At 51.0% G+C, this 18,117-nt stretch overlaps 1 protein-coding gene across 1 annotated transcript; it reads right to left on the reverse strand.

The window, feature by feature from the left end:
* Positions 1–260: 260 nt before the first annotated feature.
* MYOC (myocilin) lies at positions 261–14,804 on the reverse strand. The gene is made up of 3 exons (XM_058700604.1): positions 14,128–14,804; positions 3,567–3,692; positions 261–1,592 (listed from the first exon to the last, which is right to left on the reverse strand). The coding sequence occupies exons 1-3, from the start codon at positions 14,687–14,689 to the stop codon at positions 808–810; spliced, it is 1,473 nt and encodes a 490-aa protein (XP_058556587.1). The 5' UTR covers positions 14,690–14,804; the 3' UTR covers positions 261–807.
* Between the last annotated feature and the right edge of the window lie 3,313 nt (positions 14,805–18,117).

Raw genomic sequence — 18,117 nt, forward strand, 5'->3', positions numbered from 1 at the left:
TGGGGAAAGACGAAAAGACAGTTTGGGAAAGACCACGAGCACCAGGAGATGGGATGGTGGGGGAGGGGTGAATTCCACTGTTTGCCTGGTGTCATCCTGGGTGGCACCTCAAAACCAGGTGCAGGCCCCTCAGTCACACAGGCACGCGCACCTACACCCTTAGCATCCGGCAATCACAGCTCCCAACCCAAAGGAATTATCTGATGGTTGCAATCTGTACTCTCCTCCTAAGCAAAGTATCCCACAAAGTTCAAGGTGGATGGTGTGTAAGATCACTTTATTTCCCAGGGCAAAGGTTATGTGACACCCACTGGACCCCGCGTGAAGCATTAGAAGCCGACTATGCATATGTTCAGCACAGGTTGCAGGAGCTGTCCCTCCTCTAGAAGTGCCGCTTTGTGTCGTGGCTAATGGTAACTGTGCGACGTGCGGGGAATGACCCTGGACGCCACAACGGGGTGAGCTGTTCTGCCCAAACTCTCCTCTTTTAGCCAGGGAGGGCCTTTTACAGAAAGCCTTGTAGTTTTCACGATGAGACGACTATGCGTTAGAGCTTTGGCCCCAAATCACCACCAAACTTGAACCGTTTTGGGTCAACAGCCCTGTGAAACCTGGCAGAAGAAAAGTATATGTATCGTGAAACCGTCTAAACCCCCCGGTGGCTATTTCCACACAGTCGTGGCGACGAAGCGCATTCTTCTGGATTAGTAACGAAAGCTCAGAAAGCAGAGAAGAGCCGCGTGGGCTTCGGCTGGCTGGCTCTCCCCTCAGGAGCCCTCCGCATCACCTCCCGGTAGGAGGGGCTTTTCACATCTTGGAGAGCCTGAGGTCGTAGGTGACCATGTTGAAGTTGTCCCAGGCAAAGAGCTTCTTCTCCAGGGGATTGTAGTCCACCATGCTGCTGTACTTGTAGCGGTTCTTGAAGGGGACGGTCAGGGCCCTGCTGCGCCCTGTGCCCGTGTCGTACGCAAAGTTGATGGTGGCATCGGGTGACGAGTAGCTGCTGACGGTGTACAAGTGGCCGCAGATGATGAAGGCATTGGCCACTGACTGCTTTCGGATGTTAGTCTCCCAGGTTTGTTCAAGTTCCAGACTCTCCGGGTTCAGTTTGGAGAGGACGATGGCGCCTTTGGCCTCCTGGGTGCTGTAGATGACCCAGAGGCCCGTCTCGTCCACAGCCAGGTCAATGTCCGTGTAGCCGCCCCAAGAATAGGGGAACTGCCCGTGGTAGCCCGCCCCGGGGATTTCCTTCTCAGCCTTCACTGTCTCGGTGTTGAGCTCATATCTGATCACGGTTCTGGACTCGGCCTCCTGGAAGTAGAGGCTCCCCCGGTACACCACGGCCCCCGTGCTTTCCAGCGGCCTGGGCAGCACGTGAACCTTGGAAGGGTAGCCCTGCAGGAACTGGCTGCTGAGGTCGTACTCGAACACCTGGCGGATGTCCGTGCCCACGGTGTCGATTCGCCACGTGGTCTCCTGGGTGTAGGGGTAGGCGGGCTTCGGGTCTCTCATCCACACGCCGTACTTGCCCGTGATTGTCTCAGCTCTTCTCAGGGTGAGCGGCTCCCCTACCCAAACCAGTTCTCCGCATCCTGGTGAATGAAAGGCAAACCGACGCGTAAAACGCCTTTCCACCACCTTTCCACCACGTGGAAGTGGTAAAAGCCAGAAGGCCGGAGACAGAGCATCTGGGTTTGAACTCAGGCTCTGCCAGGGCACCTGGGTGGCTCTGCCAGGTAGGCATCCGACTTTCGATTTCGCCTCAGGTCATGATCTCACGGTTTTGTGAGTTCGAGCCCCAGGTCGGGATCTGCGCTGACATCATGGAGCCTGCTTGGGATATTCTCTCTCTCTCTCTCTCTCTCTCTCTCTCTCTCTCTCTCTCTCTCTCTCTCTCTCTCCTCTCTCTCTCTCTCTCTCTCTCTCTCTCTCTGCCTCTCTCCGGCTCGCACTCTCTCTTTCTCAGAAATAAATAATAAATTAAAAACTTTAAAGTCAGGCTCTGCTATCCGCTGGCTGTGTGACTTTCAAGTCCCTCAGCCCCCTCAACCTCGGCTTTCTCATTTGTAAAGGGGTATAGTGTTTTGGGTAGTAGAGACGTTGTAAACTTTAAATGCAATTATACGTGTTAGGTGCTTGGTATAGAGTAAATGCCCAGTAAATATTATGTGCTCAGTATGTCGTATGGATTGAACTTCTACTCGCTGTCAGTTGTAAAGATGAAGGCTGTACCGAGGGCTTCAAACTGTGTTTCTAATATTTGATTAAACCCGGGTGGGAACTCACGGGTATTCATCATACTACTGTTTATGACTTTCCTGTCTAATTTGCTTCATTTTGAAAAATGAAACAAGGGGTTCCTGGGTGGCTCAGTCGGTTAAGCGTCTGACTTCAGTCCAGGTCATGATCTCACAGTTCGTGAGTTCGACCCCGCATCAGGCTCTGTGCTGACAGCTCAGATCCTGGATCCTGCTTCGGATTCTGTATCTCCCTTTCTCTCTGCTCCTCCCCTGCTCACGCTTTCTCTCTCTCCTTCAAAAATAAACAAACATCCCCCCCCCCAAATTTTTTTAATTAAAAAAAAAAAATCAAGTCCTTATCATAAACTCTATAAAATGAAGTTCTTCAAGCCCTAACCAATGGACCACATAGTTTAGGCACCATTTAAATACAATAAAACCTGAACATAATTTTTTAAATGTAGTGAAGAAATGGTTGAAAACTTAGATTCAGTGGAAATAAATGCAACGGATCTCTGTGCTTTTCTCAGTGTCCTTCTAGAAAATGGGAAGTCTCTGCTGCTCATGTCTCAGGGAACCCTACTCTGGGTATTTCAAAACTTCCCACCACCATACATGCTCTTCTGCCTGGAATAATTGTCCATGACACGGATAGTCACAGTTTCTGAAAACCACAGTGTTCGCCTTAAAGTCAGGCTTTCAGGGAACACTTGGGAGAGGGGCAATACCTCAGGACCCAAAGTTCAGAAAAGATACCTTTAGTAACAGAGCCAGTCGGTTAAGCGGTTAAGCATCCAGCTTCAGCTCAGGTCATGATCTCATGGCTCACGAGTTCGAGCCCCGCAGCGGGCTCTGTGCTGACAGCTCGGAGCCTGGAGCCTGCTTGGGATTCTGTGTCTCCCTATCTCTCTCTGCTCCTCCCCCGCTCATGTTCTGTCTGTCTCTCTCTCAAAAATAAACATTAAAAAAAATTCTTTTTAAATAAAATAATTCTATGTGGCAATCAAGTGGGTGAAATAAACCTATCTCTCCTCTTCCCACCACCCCTCACCCCTCCCTAAGCCTCCACCCTCTGCAGCCCAGCTGAGCCCACCACCCCCCACGTGGGTGATGAGATGTAAGGCTTTGCTAGGGAAAGGCAGACGCCTGCCAGCATGCCCTGGAAAGCTGGCAGAGAGGGGCTCTTCCTCTCCCCCCTCCCTCCTCTCTGCCAGGGCTCACTGATGACCTGCCCTCCCCCCAAAGTGGGCTGACCAACTCTGAGCACAGAGCTAGTCACGGATCAAGACCACGTGTGTACAAAAGGGAAGAAATTTAATTTTATACCAGGGTCTCCCTCTTCACTCCTGGGATGGCCAGATGGACTCTCCTTCAGGATTCGGGAAGCAGGAACCTCAGTTAACTCTGACTTCAGTTCCTGGAAGTTGATGGTCTCCACGTTCCATTTAGAAACTATATTAAAAGAAAGAGACAAACTCGTACTATGAGGAAGAATGGCCCAATGACTATGTTGAGGATGGTATTTAAATAGGCTTCCAGAGATAAGATGATGTTTGAGATTTGTTTTAAGATAATAGATACAGGGGCGCCTGGGTGGCTCAGTCGGTTAAGCGTCCGACTTCAGCTCAGGTCACGATCTTGCGGTCCGCGAGTTCGAGCCCTGCGTCGGGCTCTGGGCTGATGGCTCAGAGCCTGGAGCCTGTTTCCGATTCTGTGTTTCCCTCTCTCTCTGCCCCTCCCCCGTTCATGCTGTGTCTCTCTCTGTCTCAAAAATAAATAAAAACGTTAAAAAAAAATTAAAAAAAAAAAAAGATAATAGATACATAGGGGTGCCTGGCTAGCTCAGTCAGAGGGCCTGTGACTCTTGATCCGGGGTCATGAGTTTGAGCCCCATGCTGGGTGTAAAGATTAATTAAATAAATAAAACTTTAAAAAGAGATAACAAGGGACGCTTGGGTGGCTCAGTCAGTTATGTATCCCACTCTTGATTTCGGCTCAGGTCATGACCCTAGCCGGGGTCATGGGATCAAGCCCCGAGTCGGCTCCACACTGAACATGGAGGCTGCTTAAGATTCTCTCTCCCTCTGGGGCACCCGGGTGGCTCAGTCGGTTGAGCGTCCGACTTCAGCTCAGGTCATGATCTCACAGTTCATGAGATGGAGCCCGACCTCAGGCTCTGTGCTGACAGCTCAGAGCCTGGAGGCTGCTTCCGATTCTGTGTCTCCCCCTCTCTCTGCCCCTCCCCTGCTCACACTCTCTCTCTCACAAACAAACATTAAACAAAAAAAAAGACTCATCGGACAGCTGTCAGAACTGGGGTTCATGTTCTCTCTACTGTTATGAATGTGTGGAAGATTTCCATGATAAAAAGCTCACAAATAATACATTGCATAGCGACATGCCTAGCACAGAGTAGGGTATTCAAAATAAAGTAAGCTCGTGCCCATTAAAATAATTCCCACTAGCAGGTCTAATTTATTAGCAGGTGAAGTGTGATTCCGGGATATTCAGAAGGCCCTTAGCATTTTCTGGGATGCCTGAAATTCAACAATTAACAACTCCCTGCATGACATAAGGTTCTTCCTGGTCATGATGCAAATGTTCCTATAAGAAGTAATACATTCAGCTCTACATGGTCGATTGAAATATGCTGTCAGAACCCTTTCTGAGACCAGTTTTGGACCAGGAGAAAGTGTGCAGGGCTCCTATAGGAATTTGTGGGCGGGGGCGGGGGTTGTGCATAGAGAAGGGAAGGGGTGTGTGTGGGAGACACTGGTGAGACCTAAAGTTACCACACCGTGTCACACACTGGTACTCTGGGTTAGGGTCAGTGTTATACAGGAGTCCCTGCGGGACAAAAAAGCAGCAGCCACCGCAGGTACGTCTGGTGAGGCCAGCAGATCAGTAGCTGATTGCTGATGAAAAGACACTGATCCTAAGGGGAAGGCACTGATCCCAAGTGGGAAGGCACACCCACACCCTAAGGCCCACAGGGGGAAGCGCCAGGGGTCACTCAGGAGGGAGGGGAACATGGGCAGGAGCCTTTACTGTTTTTTCCTGAGGGAAGGAATGAGCCAGGCCAGGTAAACAGGTTTAGGATTGGCTGGTGTGAATAATTTCAGCAGGCCTGGGGCATAGGGGCTGTCCCTGGTTGTCTGGTACCGGGCTCGGAGGAGATGAGGGCAGGCGGACGGTGCCCTTGACTGTGATCACTGATAGAGGCCGGGTGGGGCACAGACGCTGGGTGGGTGGGCTTGTGCGTGAGAAGCGAGCTGGCAGGTGGGTCAAATGCTGTCTCTAGGAATTGGCTAATCTTCGAGGCCCAGACGTCAGAGCATCAGAATAAAATGCTCAGAATAGTGGCCTGTTCTCTTGCTGGCCATCTCAGTCAGTTCTCGGCCCCCGGGGTGACCGCCCCACTCGGGGCTCCCATGCCACTGGCCCCGAGGGCAGTCAGTGTGGTGACTGGGGCTGGGCTCCTGCATAGCGGAGAAGGTCAGGCAGACATTCTGTCTTCTGTCACTTGTTAGCTCAAGTTGCCTTTCAGGCACAGATTACAATGGAATGCTTAACCCTTCTGGCTCTGCCACATTTCATCAGTCTTCAGCCACATATTCTTCAGTGAACGACAGTACCAGAAGGCGGTGAGGAACACTTCCTATCCAGCCTAGAAGCTCTCAGGCTTGGGGCGCCTGGGGAGCTCGGTCGGTTGGGCATCCGACTCTTGATTTCGGCTCAGGTCATGATCTCATGGTTTGTGAGTTCCAGCCTCTCATCGGGCTCCGTGCTGACAGCTCAGAGCCTGTTTGGGATTCTCTCTCTCCCTCTCTCTTTGCCCCTCCCCAACTCAGGCGCATGCACATGCATAATAAAAAAACAAACTTTAAAAAAAAAAGCTCTCAGGCTTGTGAGCGGCTGTGTAGCTGAGCCGTGGCCCCCCTCCGGCTGCCGCCTGCCCTGCTCTCTGCAGGCCTGTGACTGTCCTGAGGGCCTGCATCCTCCTGCTTGGGTGTCCCCCGGTCCAGAGTGGGCTGTGTGAGCACTTGAGAGCCTTCAGCCAAAATGTGTGGCCAACTGAGGGCATCCTAGCTATGCAGCCCAAACTCCAGGGGCGAGTGGGGACACCCCCAAGGACATGGCAGGTCTTCAGTGTCCCCAGTCTCGGGGAGCTGCCCACCCATCTAAATAGCCAGCCCCTCCGGGACACCTACACTGCAAGGTTGTGCCGGTTGTGGAGATACAGGGTGAATGAGATACACTTGTCCATGGCCTTGAGGAATTCATGGGCTGGCTGAGGAGTCACATGGGTTCACTCCACGCTGCTTTGGGAACAAGGTCCCCTTGGACGATACAAATGTCTCCACGAGCGTCCTAGGAAATGAATTTGGTTCCCTGAATCTCCTTCTGTCTGCCTGAAGATCTACAGAGGTGAAGAATCTCCTCTGCTCTTTACTCCCAGCTTGCCTTGACAGGGCAGAGGCTGATTCACTAGCTCACGGGTATTTTTCCCAGACCAACTTGGGGACTGTCACCAGCCACTCCTTCCTGTCCAGGGCTGGTGACCCCCACACTTGAGCCAGGGAATTGGTGCTGCCTGTGGGCAACATGGCAGAGGGGTGGGGTGTCTGAGGTTCCCTGCTCTTCTGTGCCGCCAGGAGGAGGTAAGAGTGAGGGACCTCTTCCTCTTCGAGGGAAGAGCAGAGCAGTTCGTAACTATTCCTGCTTCCTGGAGCACAGGCCTCCCTGCTCTCCGTCTGCCTCTCCCGCCCCCACGCCTGCTCTCTTAGGCCTAAAACACAGCGAGGGAGCCTTGACCCCTGGCTATGGGGAGCACCCCCCCCCCCCCCATTCCCCTCACCCCCTGCCCCTGCCGTGCCTGGCTGACCTCTCAGGCTGAGTAGAGGCAACTTCTCAAAATCAGCAAACTCCCTGAGGTGAGCTGTTTGCTTTTCCTCTGTACCTTTCCTTGGACCATCACGGACCATTCCTCAGAACAATTCCAAACTTCTTTTGTTTCCATTCATTCTCAGAACACCGGAGCGAGTGTAGGCAGTGTGAGGTGAGAGACAAATACTGCAGTGGCAGCTGTACAAAACTTCTAGAGAGTTCCCTTGCCCCAACGCAGGTCCCCACCTTTCGGCTCCAGGACCCACGGTTGCCATACTAGGGCCACTGTGAGCCACATGGCCCCTGTGCCGGCCCTTTCCTCTGTGCATCTGGTGCACAGTGCCTTATCCTGTGAACGTGACCGGGGTGATCACGGGGCGTAGCGACTTACTGAGAAATAGACACAGGCCGAGAAAAGGAAAGGGACACATCTGCAGATCAATGAGAAGAAAATTAAGAGAAAGGCCCTCTTTACCCACAGAGGGGAGAAAGTGGGGGAAACAAACCCGAACAGGCATTCTCCCAGGAGACTTGCCCCAAGACAGCTGACATACTGGCCCCGAAATACTGAAAACAGATGCTTTGGGGAAAGGGATGATTAACAGGTATTTATAGCTCTTTCCACCTTTTGAAGCAGTTTCATATAAATTCTTTATGTGATCTGATACTTTCACAGCTTAAAAAAAAAAAATGGAAGAAGGCTTTAGGGCTGCAGTCCGCACCTCATGTAATTATTGCCACCACTTATTACGTGCCTCCTGTGAGCCAGGGACTGTGCTAGGAGCTCGCTGTCATTGCCTCTCTTCCACATAACAGTCCTGATGCGGACGATATTCTCTTCGTTTTGCAGGAAAGGAAACTGAGGCACTGGGAGGTTAAGTAACTTGCCCGAGGCCATACAGCTGGTTAGTGGTGGGACTAGGATTTGAACCCGGGTCTGTCAAGGCCATGGCAATTGTGAACCTTTCCTCCCTGCGGTGGGGAGGTTGGTCGGTTATAAATTGATGGCCCCTCGGTGCCAAATGCACACTTCCATATATGCTTTCTGAAAAACGAGGCATTTCTCCTTTCAAGTGAGCACGATGTCAGGCTTCCTCAGTAGAGGGCGCTGGGGGGAGATTGTGGAAGGAAGTTGGCGGGGTGTGGAGGGAGGCTGGGTTGGCCGTGTGAGGATGAGGACATCTGGTGGAGTCCTGCCCCAGCCAAGACTCGGTTCCTCTGCGACCCTGCAGCCTCGGCCCGACCATGACCTTTCCACAGCCCTGTCAACACGGAACCCAGAGTCCCTGCAGAGGCCCCCCGTGCTCTGCCGGCCTCCTCTACAGGCCCCCAGCCGGCTCCGCAGCCGTCCCTGACCCCACTGTCCCACACCACGGTCACCCTCCGGAGCCGGCCATTCGGCTCCAGCCTGGACAAAGTGGCCAGCTTCTCTGCTATCCGATGGGCTGGCCCTCACCTTCCTCTGTGAGGCCTGACCCGGTCCAAGTTTGTCCTTCCTCTGGGACCTTCCCTCAGCCCGAGGGTGCCAGGTAGAGCTTACTTATTCAGCTCATATTGTGCTTTCATTCTACCTGATTCTTTCTATTAAGAGGCCCTGGTGGGGATGCCTAGATGACGCAGCCAGTTAAACGTTGGGCTTTTGCTCATGTCATGATCTCATGGCTCATGGGTTCGAGCCCTGCATCGGGCTCTGTGCTGACAGCTCAGAGCCCGGAGCCTGCTTTGGATTCTGTGTCTCCTTCTCTCTCTGCCCCTCCCCCTCACACTCTGTCTCTCTCTATCAAAAATAAACATTAAAAAAAAAAAAAAAAGAGGCCCTGGGGCGCCTGGGGGTGCTCAGTTGGTTAAGCATCTGACTCTTGATTTCAGCTCAGGGCATGATCTCACGGCGGTGAGTTTCAGTTGCCAGTCGGGTTCCCAGCTGAGCTGAGCATGGGGCCTGCTTGGGCTTCTCTCCCTCCTTCTGCCCCTCCCCCACTAATTCTCTCTGTCTCTCTCTCTGTCTCTCTCTCTCAAGCATATAAAAATAAATACATAAAAATTAAAAAATAAAATAAAAACTAAAAGGCCATGACGTAACCCGCAGTGTGGAGTCTATGCCCTGACTGGATGCAGACCCGTACCTGAGGCTTTTCCAGCAGCTTCAGACAAGCTGCTCAGAACTGTGGGGAGTGACTCACTCCTGGACCCGAGCTCAGATCCCAGCGGGTGGCACACACAGCTCCCAGGTGGCACACACTAGGAAGCCCAGGCTTCTGGCTGGCTGCCAAAGAAGAGGTGGTCCCGGTGTGTGGCTGCTGCTGAGTTCCTTTCCTGGTCCCACCGAGGGCCTCACAGCTCTGCGCAGAGGGCCCTTTTCTTCCTCTGTCCCCATTCCCTCCCCCCCCCCCCTGTCTCTCTGCCCCATCCCCACGCCTCTCCTCCCTCTTTGCCGGAACCACACCTCACTTGCTTTCTTAGCAGTAAACGAGAACCATAGTGAAGCATTAAGTCATGGAATGGCTACCAGAACGACAGCAAGGCCCTTTCTCGGTTGGCAGGTGGGATGGTAGGCTGACAAGTCAGCTGGCTGCTTCCTGCTTGTTTCAGCCAGGAGCATCTGGCAATGGTGAGCTCCCAGGGCAGAGCCGTCTGGCATGAGGACTGAGGCCTGTGGGAGAGGATGCATGGGGGGGGGGGGGGGGGGGGGCGGGCAGGGCAAAGGCTGGGAAGCAGCTGTGTGAAGGAGCCGGGACTGGGACTGGGCCCGAGTCGTAGCTTCCTAGTTCGGGCTTGCCACGTCCCTGCTGTGTGACTTTGGGCAAGTTACTCGACCTCTCTGAGCCTCAGTATTCTTAGTTGAAACTATAAACGAAATGTCCTCGATAAAAATGTGTCAAAATCAAAATTTCTCTGGAATGTTGAAAAATCGCTCATATTTCCTTCCGTACGTGGGGAGAAAACAAAAAGAGGTTATGAGAATATTAAGGACTGTATCATATCCAATAGCTAAAAAATTTTTAGGGCTTTTATTTGTTTGTTTCTCTTAAGATTCAGTCCTTCCGTGGTTGAAAAGTTCATGCCTATTGCAAAATTCTGGAAACTTTCTGCATGCTCTGCCCTTTGTCCCTTACCTCCGCTTTGCAGACACATTCTAGGGAGCTTAAGCCAGAAACTCCCAGGAAAGCGAAGATTAGCCAGCAGACTAATGTCCCGGGTGTTACGCCAACACGTACTGTCTCTGGGATCAGTGTGCATGCCAAAATATTATGTACGGGTAAACGTTATAATCATTAAACGGCGTTTTAAAACAGTAGGGCAGCAGGAGCACAAGAAGCCCTTCGTCACAACGCGTTTACTGCGCTCAGCGTGCTGCCTGCTTCTGCCCGCTACCTCTCATCTGCGTGGTCACCCCCACAGGGGATTGCTATCTGCAGCCCTTGCCTTGAACACCTCTGGTGCTGCTCCTCCACGTCCTGCCCACCTTTTCCCAGCCATTGCCGTGGCAGCCTGTCATGTGCAGGTGTCATTCGCCGGGACCTGGCTTCCGCTGTCCCGCCCCAGCTTCTCTGACTCCACAAGAGCCAGTCTGGTGCCCACATCTGTGCATCATGGGAGCGGGATCCACGAATGAATGCTCCCTCCCTCGGCTACATTCTTTTTTTCTTTGTTTAAAATGTTTATTCATTTTTGAGAGAGAGCACAAGTGGGAAGGGAAAGAGAGAGACGGGGAGAGAGAGAATCCCAACCTAAGCAGGAGTTTCACTGCCCGCACGGAGCCCGACGCAGGGCTTGAACTCACGAACTGGGAGATCGTGACCTGAGCTGAAGTCGGACACTCAACTGACTGAACCACCCAGGTGCCCTCATTCTACACAGCTCCCCGGCAGGGCTTGGTGGGGTCAAGACTCCACCACCCACTGTGGGGACCCACTGGGGAATGCCCCCTCCCTCCTTATGTGCTCGCTTTCCTTCTCTGACTCAGTCTCCCCTGCCCCTGATTCCTGAACTCCCTGGGATTAGACCCACGTAAATCACTGCATAAAAGCCCCCACCCCAGGCTTCTCTCTGGGAAGTACAGACTGAAGCAGACACAAAGTAAAGGGAAAAGTGGGCTTCTCTTGGGACACTGCTAACTGACTCTGAGAGATCTTGTGGTAATCTGTGTTTTTCTCTTGGGGCTTATTTAATAGGTTTCCAGACACTTTGCTGCAAAATTATTACGACAAAGTTGTATATATACTATCTCAACTCTCTCTCACACACACACATGAACAAGGGGTTTCTGTGATTCTAAGAAGATCTTTTTTCTATGTAACAATTACACCATAAAGACAGCGGTGGTGACAGTCTGAATGGCAGACGAAGAAAAAGTCCACCTTCTGTGGCCTCCCTGGGCTGGGCTCCCACAGCCTCCCCTGCCCTCGCCCTCAGTTCTTGCCGCCCCTGCATCGAGCACAGCCACACTTAACCCCCAGCTGCCCAGAAAGCCCTTTCTTTACCCTCAGATTTAAGACCTCGAAGCCTATCTTTGGTTCCAAACATTTCTTTCCCTGATGTTTAAATGCACACTTCCTGTTTTTTGCCATTAGGTTCTATAAACCAGGGGTCACCTCAGGGTCCCCGAAGGGCCGCTGGACCTCAGGAAGGGGAGGAACTGAATTTGAGTTTTGGCTCTGCCTTTAGCTGGCTAGGTGGCCGTGGACCAGCTCTGGGCCTCAGTTTCCACATCTGCACAAATGAGCCAGTGGATCAGATGCTTTCCAGGCCACCTTTGCAGCTTTACGTTCTTGTGCTAATGTAATTTCCTGCTCATGAAAAAAAAGCCCAAGGCTAAAAAGAGTTTCCAAGCTTGGAGTTCACTCTAATGGGCTGTTGTCCTTATTTCAAAAGTAGAGTAGCTGGAAAGAACAAAAAGAAATGTAAAATCAGAGAACACATCTCATAAATTCCCCAAGGCTTGTTAAATGACCACAGGACAATAAAAGGCTGTTTATTTGCCTCTGTTTCCACACACACACACACACACACACACACACACACACACGGGTTTTTGTTGAGAATGTGACTCCATTCATTGAACAGTCTGAAATAAGTAATCTTCATAATGTTCCTATTAATACTAATTCTTTTATTTGTGCTCAAAGACTCGAGTTCAGCAAGTTTTAGTGCAACCACTGATCACCGAGCAACCCGGGGCCCTTCGGGCCTCATTTTCTTTTGTTGTAAAATTTAGCATCAAATCTCTTCCAACTACAGCAATACGGGGTCTTTAAAAATCCTTTCCAGGGGCGCCTGGGTGGCGCAGTCGGTTAAGCGTCCGACTTCAGCCAGGTCACGATCTCACGGTCCGTGAGTTCGAGCCCCGCGTCAGGCTCTGGGCTGATGGCTCGGAGCCTGGAGCCTGTTTCCGATTCTGTGTCTCCCTCTCTCTCTGCCCCTCCCCTGTTCATGCTCTGTCTCTCTCTGTCCCAAAAATAAATAAAAAACGTTGAAAAAAAATTTTTTTTAAAAAATAAAAAAATAAAATAAAAATCCTTTCCACCTTAGAGTTATTTCGTGAGCCCCACAAACATCCTTCATGGTAGACAATCTCATTAGCAGGTAAGGGGTAAGAAGTCAAGGTCCAGAGGGTAAAGAACTTGCCCAAGGTCACATACAGGTTTTGATGTTTGTCAGTCTCGCTTATTTGCAGACTTTGCCTTTTATGTAGAAAACCTTTTTAGAAAATAATTTCCCATTGTTTTATTCTGATGATCTCCAAGCCTTTGGAAAAGTTGAAAGAATAGTACAATAAGTCCCCCCCTCCTCACCACGTGCCATTCACAGAGAGTCACCAGTTGTGAAAACTTTGGTGCATTTTTTTACCTTTCTTTCTGTCACTCTTTCCATATTTACAGTCTTTGCTGAACCACCTGAAAGGAAATTGCAACCATTCTGACACCTTCCCCCTAAGGACTTGAGTATGTACGCTCGGAAGATACTCTCCCTAACCACCACACCATCTGTCGCCCAAGCAACTGAGCAGTCATCAATAGCATGACCGTAGAAGCAGCCGATATTCAAATATCATCAGTGATTCCAAGCCTGTCCCTTGTACCTTTTTTTCCCCTGGATGTAGGAGTCAGTCCAGAGCCAGGCACTGCATTTGGCCACCACATCTCTCTAGCCTCCTTCAATATAGAACAATCCACCTGTCCCCTTTCTTTCTTGATGGTGACATCTCTGAAGAGTCTGCACTAACTGTCCCACAGCTGGATTTGCTTGCTTGTTTCCTCCCAATTGGAAAACTTCTCCAACAGTGAATATTTGGGAGCACAGCTTCAAAAAAAGTGACACAAATACTATCTTCCCAACTGATGGGGAGAGTGTGCCCCCCGTTGCAGCCAACACTCACGGACTCACCTTCAAGCAGGGACAAGGACGAACAGCCCAGCATCTTAGAAAGAGCCACCTCAAGGAGTTGCCTGGTGACTTAAAAGCAGAGGTCCTCGGATTGGGCAAAAAGGCCGAAAATTCGCAAAGACAACATATTGAGGAACCCGACAAAGAGTCACCACCTCTTTATTTTGCCAAGAAAGGACATGAAAAAATCCCCACCGTCTATCATGATTTCATAAATCGATTGTCAGGTCATTTTAACAACAAGAGGCAGGATCACAGTCTCCAAAGAAAGATCCACCGAAGGGGTAGTTTTCTAAAAAGCCTAGTTGGGAACCTTCTACTGGTCATCTACATATACGTCTCACCTGGTCTCCTATTTCTCATTTTACCGTCACTGTGAGAACTGTCCCGGAAGCCACAAGAGCTCGGGACCGCTGACCCGAACAGAGCTCCCAGGAGCGAAATGACTAGTAACCTGTGAGGCTGATTGCTCCCCTGGATTCGTCTGCCTTGTGCTGGACGTGCAGCCTCTGGGAGAGAGGGGAGGGCGGGAGAGCAAGCCTGGGCCACCTGTAACAGGTCACTATGAGCCATGCCACCTTCTGGACTCGGGAACCCCTTCACCCCACATTCTTACCTTCCCTGGAACCTGATGGCACATCCTGAGGGGTGCCGCGGGCCTGGGGACACTGGCCCCTTCTCAGCCTTGCCACCTCCTGGCTGCTGCTGTCCAGCCTCCGGGCCAGATCCTCGTTCTCTTCTCTCAGTCGCCTCTTCTCTTCCTCCAGAGCGGACTTGTCCCGGAGGAGGTTGCTGTAGGAAGCCTCCAGCTCCCTGTTTTGGCTTTCCAGCTGTTCTCGCTCCCTTCTCAGGGCGCCCAGCTCCCTCTGCAGCCCCTCCTGGGTCGCCGAGGGCCCAGCAGCCTCGTCCAGGGTCAGCTGGTGGACGAGGCCCTCCAGGGAGCTGAGCCGGGCTTTGGTGGACTCCAGGTCTGCCCGCTGGGCACTGCTGTCTCTCTGCAGGTCCTGGATGGCTGACATGGCCTGGCCCTGCTCGGGGCAGCTGGACTCGTTGGGGCTGGCCACACTGAAGGTGTACTGGCATCGGCCACTCCGGTCATTGGCCTTCCGGAGCTGGGCCGTCCTGGCCCCTAAACCCCATACCAGACAGGCCAGAAGTAGCAGCTGGGTGGCTGGCATCTCAGGCCTGCAACGGCAGTGATGTGCAGAGACCGGGCAAGGCTTCCCCAGGACAGCTTTCCTCCTCTGGGAGGTGTCTGGACGGGTGGCCCTGCCGGTTCACGCCTTGGCTTCACAGAGGTTTATATATACTGGAGAGCCACCCCTGCACTGGAGGGGGGAGGTGGCCACGTGAGGCTGGGTGGGGCCATGCACAGGGGAATTGTTTTCTCACGGCCAGCAAAACTCTTAGAATATGACACTCCAGAAGTCTGTTTTGAATTTCTTTGAAAAAAGAACGTCTCGCTTTATGCACCCCGTATCCCTCTGATATTCTCCCCCATATCCCCACCCTGTCTTGTGCCCACGCATTCACACACGCCTACTTCATCCAACGGGAACTACTTGTGTGTCAGTTTCAATAAGGATTTATTTCTAGTTTGTATTTCCATTGACTCTGCAAACTCTATTGAGACCTGCTCTGTGTCACGGACTGTGCTAGAAACGGGGGATGCAGACCGTTCCTAAGACACAGTCCCTCTGTCCCTGTGGCAGTGACAGAGACACCTAACAGCCAGCCAGAACACGAGGGCAGCATGCCGCCCAGCTTCAGGGAGCAGCGATCCTGTAAAAGCAGTTGGAAGCAGAATTCCTCCCTTGCCCCAAGCTTTACAACAAGTGTGGGTGTGTATTTGGGAGAACCTCCTAATTCTGGTCTCAGCACATCAGGCACCTAAGTCAGTGCTAGGCTCTAGACTAGTTCTTACCGAGTGTGTGTGTGCGCAAAAGCACCTCAATTCTCATTGATGAAATCTATGGAACCCTTCTCAGGAAGATGTTTTTGTTATTTTTAAGGTTTATTTATTAATTTTGAAAGAAAAGAGAGAGCACGAGTGGGGGAGGGGCAGAGAGAGAAGAGGGAATCCCAAGCAGAATCTGGGCTGTCAGCGCAGAGCCCAACACAGCTCCATCTCAAGAACCGTGAGATCATGACCTGAGCCGAAATCAACAGTCGCATGCTTAACCGACTGGGCCACCCATGCCTCCAGGAAGATGTTTTTAAATGTGTAAAATTTATAGGACTGCAAAGGAAGCACAAGATATTGAAATACTACTATCAAAATATTTTGAAAATTTGAAATATGCATGTCATTTATTAACACTTAATTTTTTTAAGCAGACTCCACACCCAATATGTGGTTGAACTCACAACCCTGAGATCAAGAGTCACATGCTGTACCACTGAGCCAGCCAGCCATCTTTGTTGACACTTTAAAAACAAGGTCTTGGGGCACCTGGGTGGCTCAGTCGGTTGAGCATCCGACTTCAGCTCAGGTCACAATCTCGAGGTCCGTGAGTTCAAGCCCTGCGTCAGGCTCTGGGCTGATGGCTCAGAGCCTGGAGCCTGGTTCCAATTCTGTGTCTCCCTCTCTCTCTCTGCCCCTCCCCTGTTCATGCTCTCTCTCTGTCTCAAAAATAAATAAATAAAAATAAAAACAAGGTCTTTTAGGGACTCCTGTATGGTTCAGTAGGTTAAGCATTTGACTCTAGATCTCAGCTCAAGTCATGATCTCGCAGTTCATGAGTTTGAACCCCAAGTCAAGCTTCGTGCTGACAGCCGGAGCCTGCTTGGGATTCTCTCTCCTTCTCTCTCTCTCTGCCCCTCCCCTACTCTCTCTCTCACACACACACACATACTAAAAAAAATTGAAAACAAAGCCTTTATCTTTTAATGTTTAGCTTATCTTTGAGAGAGAGAAAGAGCGTGAATTGGGAGGGGCAGAAAGAGAGGGAGACACAGAATCCGAAGCAGGCTGCAGGCTCTGAGCTGTCAGCACAGAGCCTGTCACGGGGCTCAAACCCACAAACTGTGAGATCATGACCTGAGCAGAAGTCGGACCCTTAACCAATTGAGCCACCCAGGCACCTTGAAAACAAGCTTGGTCTTTAAACACTTTAAAAATAGGAAGGGATGTCTAATTTCAAAGTAGTTTGAGTGTAAATGCTGTTTATCGCATGGTATCTGCACCAATCGCAATGTAACATAAAATGCCTGTGATTTCTATCAGTAATGATAATACAGGTACTGCTATTACAACTTTGGATTTATGGCTGTTTCTATCATGGAATGAAATGCTAAACCTAAAATTTAATTAGAAGGTAGTGAAAATAAAGATGAGATTTTTTTTTTCCTACCCTAGGCTAACCATTCCCTGCTTTTATTAATAAACCTAAAGAGAAAACAAACAAATAACATGACAAAACCCACCGAATGTGCTAAGAGGAGGTCTGTGCAAATGAGAACGTGTGTAGCAGCCTCATCGGTAACTTAAAAATAATGTTTGCCGTTGAGCGATTTCTGTGGTTTGATACCAAAAACATCTTCAGTGTTTGGCAGATTCACCTCGAGTTTGGGAGAATACATTTTGCTCAAAAGATTCTCTTCTTACCTGGTTCTAGAGTCAGACTTGAACTTGAGACATTTACAAATGGGTGCCTGTTTACTGCTGATTAGATGGTCCTATTCTCCGTTCCCGAATCCGATAATAAACATTACCAAAATGGTTCCCGAATCCGATAATAAACATTACCAAAATAGCGAGAACTGGTTCAAGTCTGTTCGGCTCTACTCTCAGGAATGTTTTCTTCCTGTTAAGAGAACTAAGATTGTTCCTTAGGGGAGCAATCCACAGAGGAAAGGAGTTCTGGATAAAGAAAAACATTAAGTGATTTTCCTGCCTTCAGCTTGCTCAGGATTACTCTGCTTGTAAAGAAACAATAGAGACGTCGGGTCCCGTGGTCTGACTTCTCTTGGACTGAGCTCCTTTCCAGGCGACAGCACTGCCCGGTACAACCCAGGAGCGCGCAGCCCAAAGTTCCCGTGCCTCCTCCCACTGGTCACTTCCCACTGCGCTTTACTGCAGCTACATCTTTCTGGCCCACACTCCATCCTCTCCTTTCCTTTATCTCCCCTGCGCTGCAGGCCAGTCCATGGCACAAAAGTCGTGTCACGCAGTCGCTGAGGAGCCTCGTGGGTGCCAGTCGGGGGGGGGGGGGGGCGGGGTGAAGAGTTCAACAATCCCGGCATTTTCACTTGGTCCGACCCAGGTTTGGAACGCCAGGCGAGAGTTACCATCGGTTTCCCGCCCCCCCCCCCCCCCCCCCCCCCCGCCCAGTGCTCTTTATGGGCCCTGGCAAATGCTTAGGAAAAGAAAACGTGGCTGTGGGGTTCACATACCCCCCCTCGTCCCCCACTGGGCTTCAGCTGCTGGAGCTCTGCCTGGCTGCCTGCCTTTTCAAAGCCTTCATGGGGCTTGAGCCACAAGGACACTAGCAGATGAGAAAACTAAGACCCAGGGAAGGAGAAGATGTGCCCAGGGTCAAATTACCAATGAGCGGTAGAGCCAGAAAGGAACCTGAGGTCTTCTGATTCTGAGGTTTTCCACCGT

The sequence above is a fragment of the Neofelis nebulosa genome, chromosome 15 (genome assembly GCF_028018385.1).
Source record: "Neofelis nebulosa isolate mNeoNeb1 chromosome 15, mNeoNeb1.pri, whole genome shotgun sequence".
Classification (NCBI taxonomy): Eukaryota; Metazoa; Chordata; class Mammalia; order Carnivora; family Felidae; genus Neofelis; species Neofelis nebulosa.

Excerpts from the sequence above, each read along its gene's own strand:
- MYOC (XM_058700604.1), bottom strand. The coding sequence starts at position 14,689 with ATGCCAGCCACCCAGCTGCTACTTCTGGCCTGTCTGGTATGGGGTTTA. Across the intron at positions 3,693-14,127 it reads GCCATCAGGTTCCAGGGAAG|TTTCTAAATGGAACGTGGAG; the intron begins GTAAGAATGTGG and ends CTTTTAATATAG. Across the intron at positions 1,593-3,566 it reads GAGTGAAGAGGGAGACCCTG|GATGCGGAGAACTGGTTTGG; the intron begins GTATAAAATTAA and ends TTCATTCACCAG.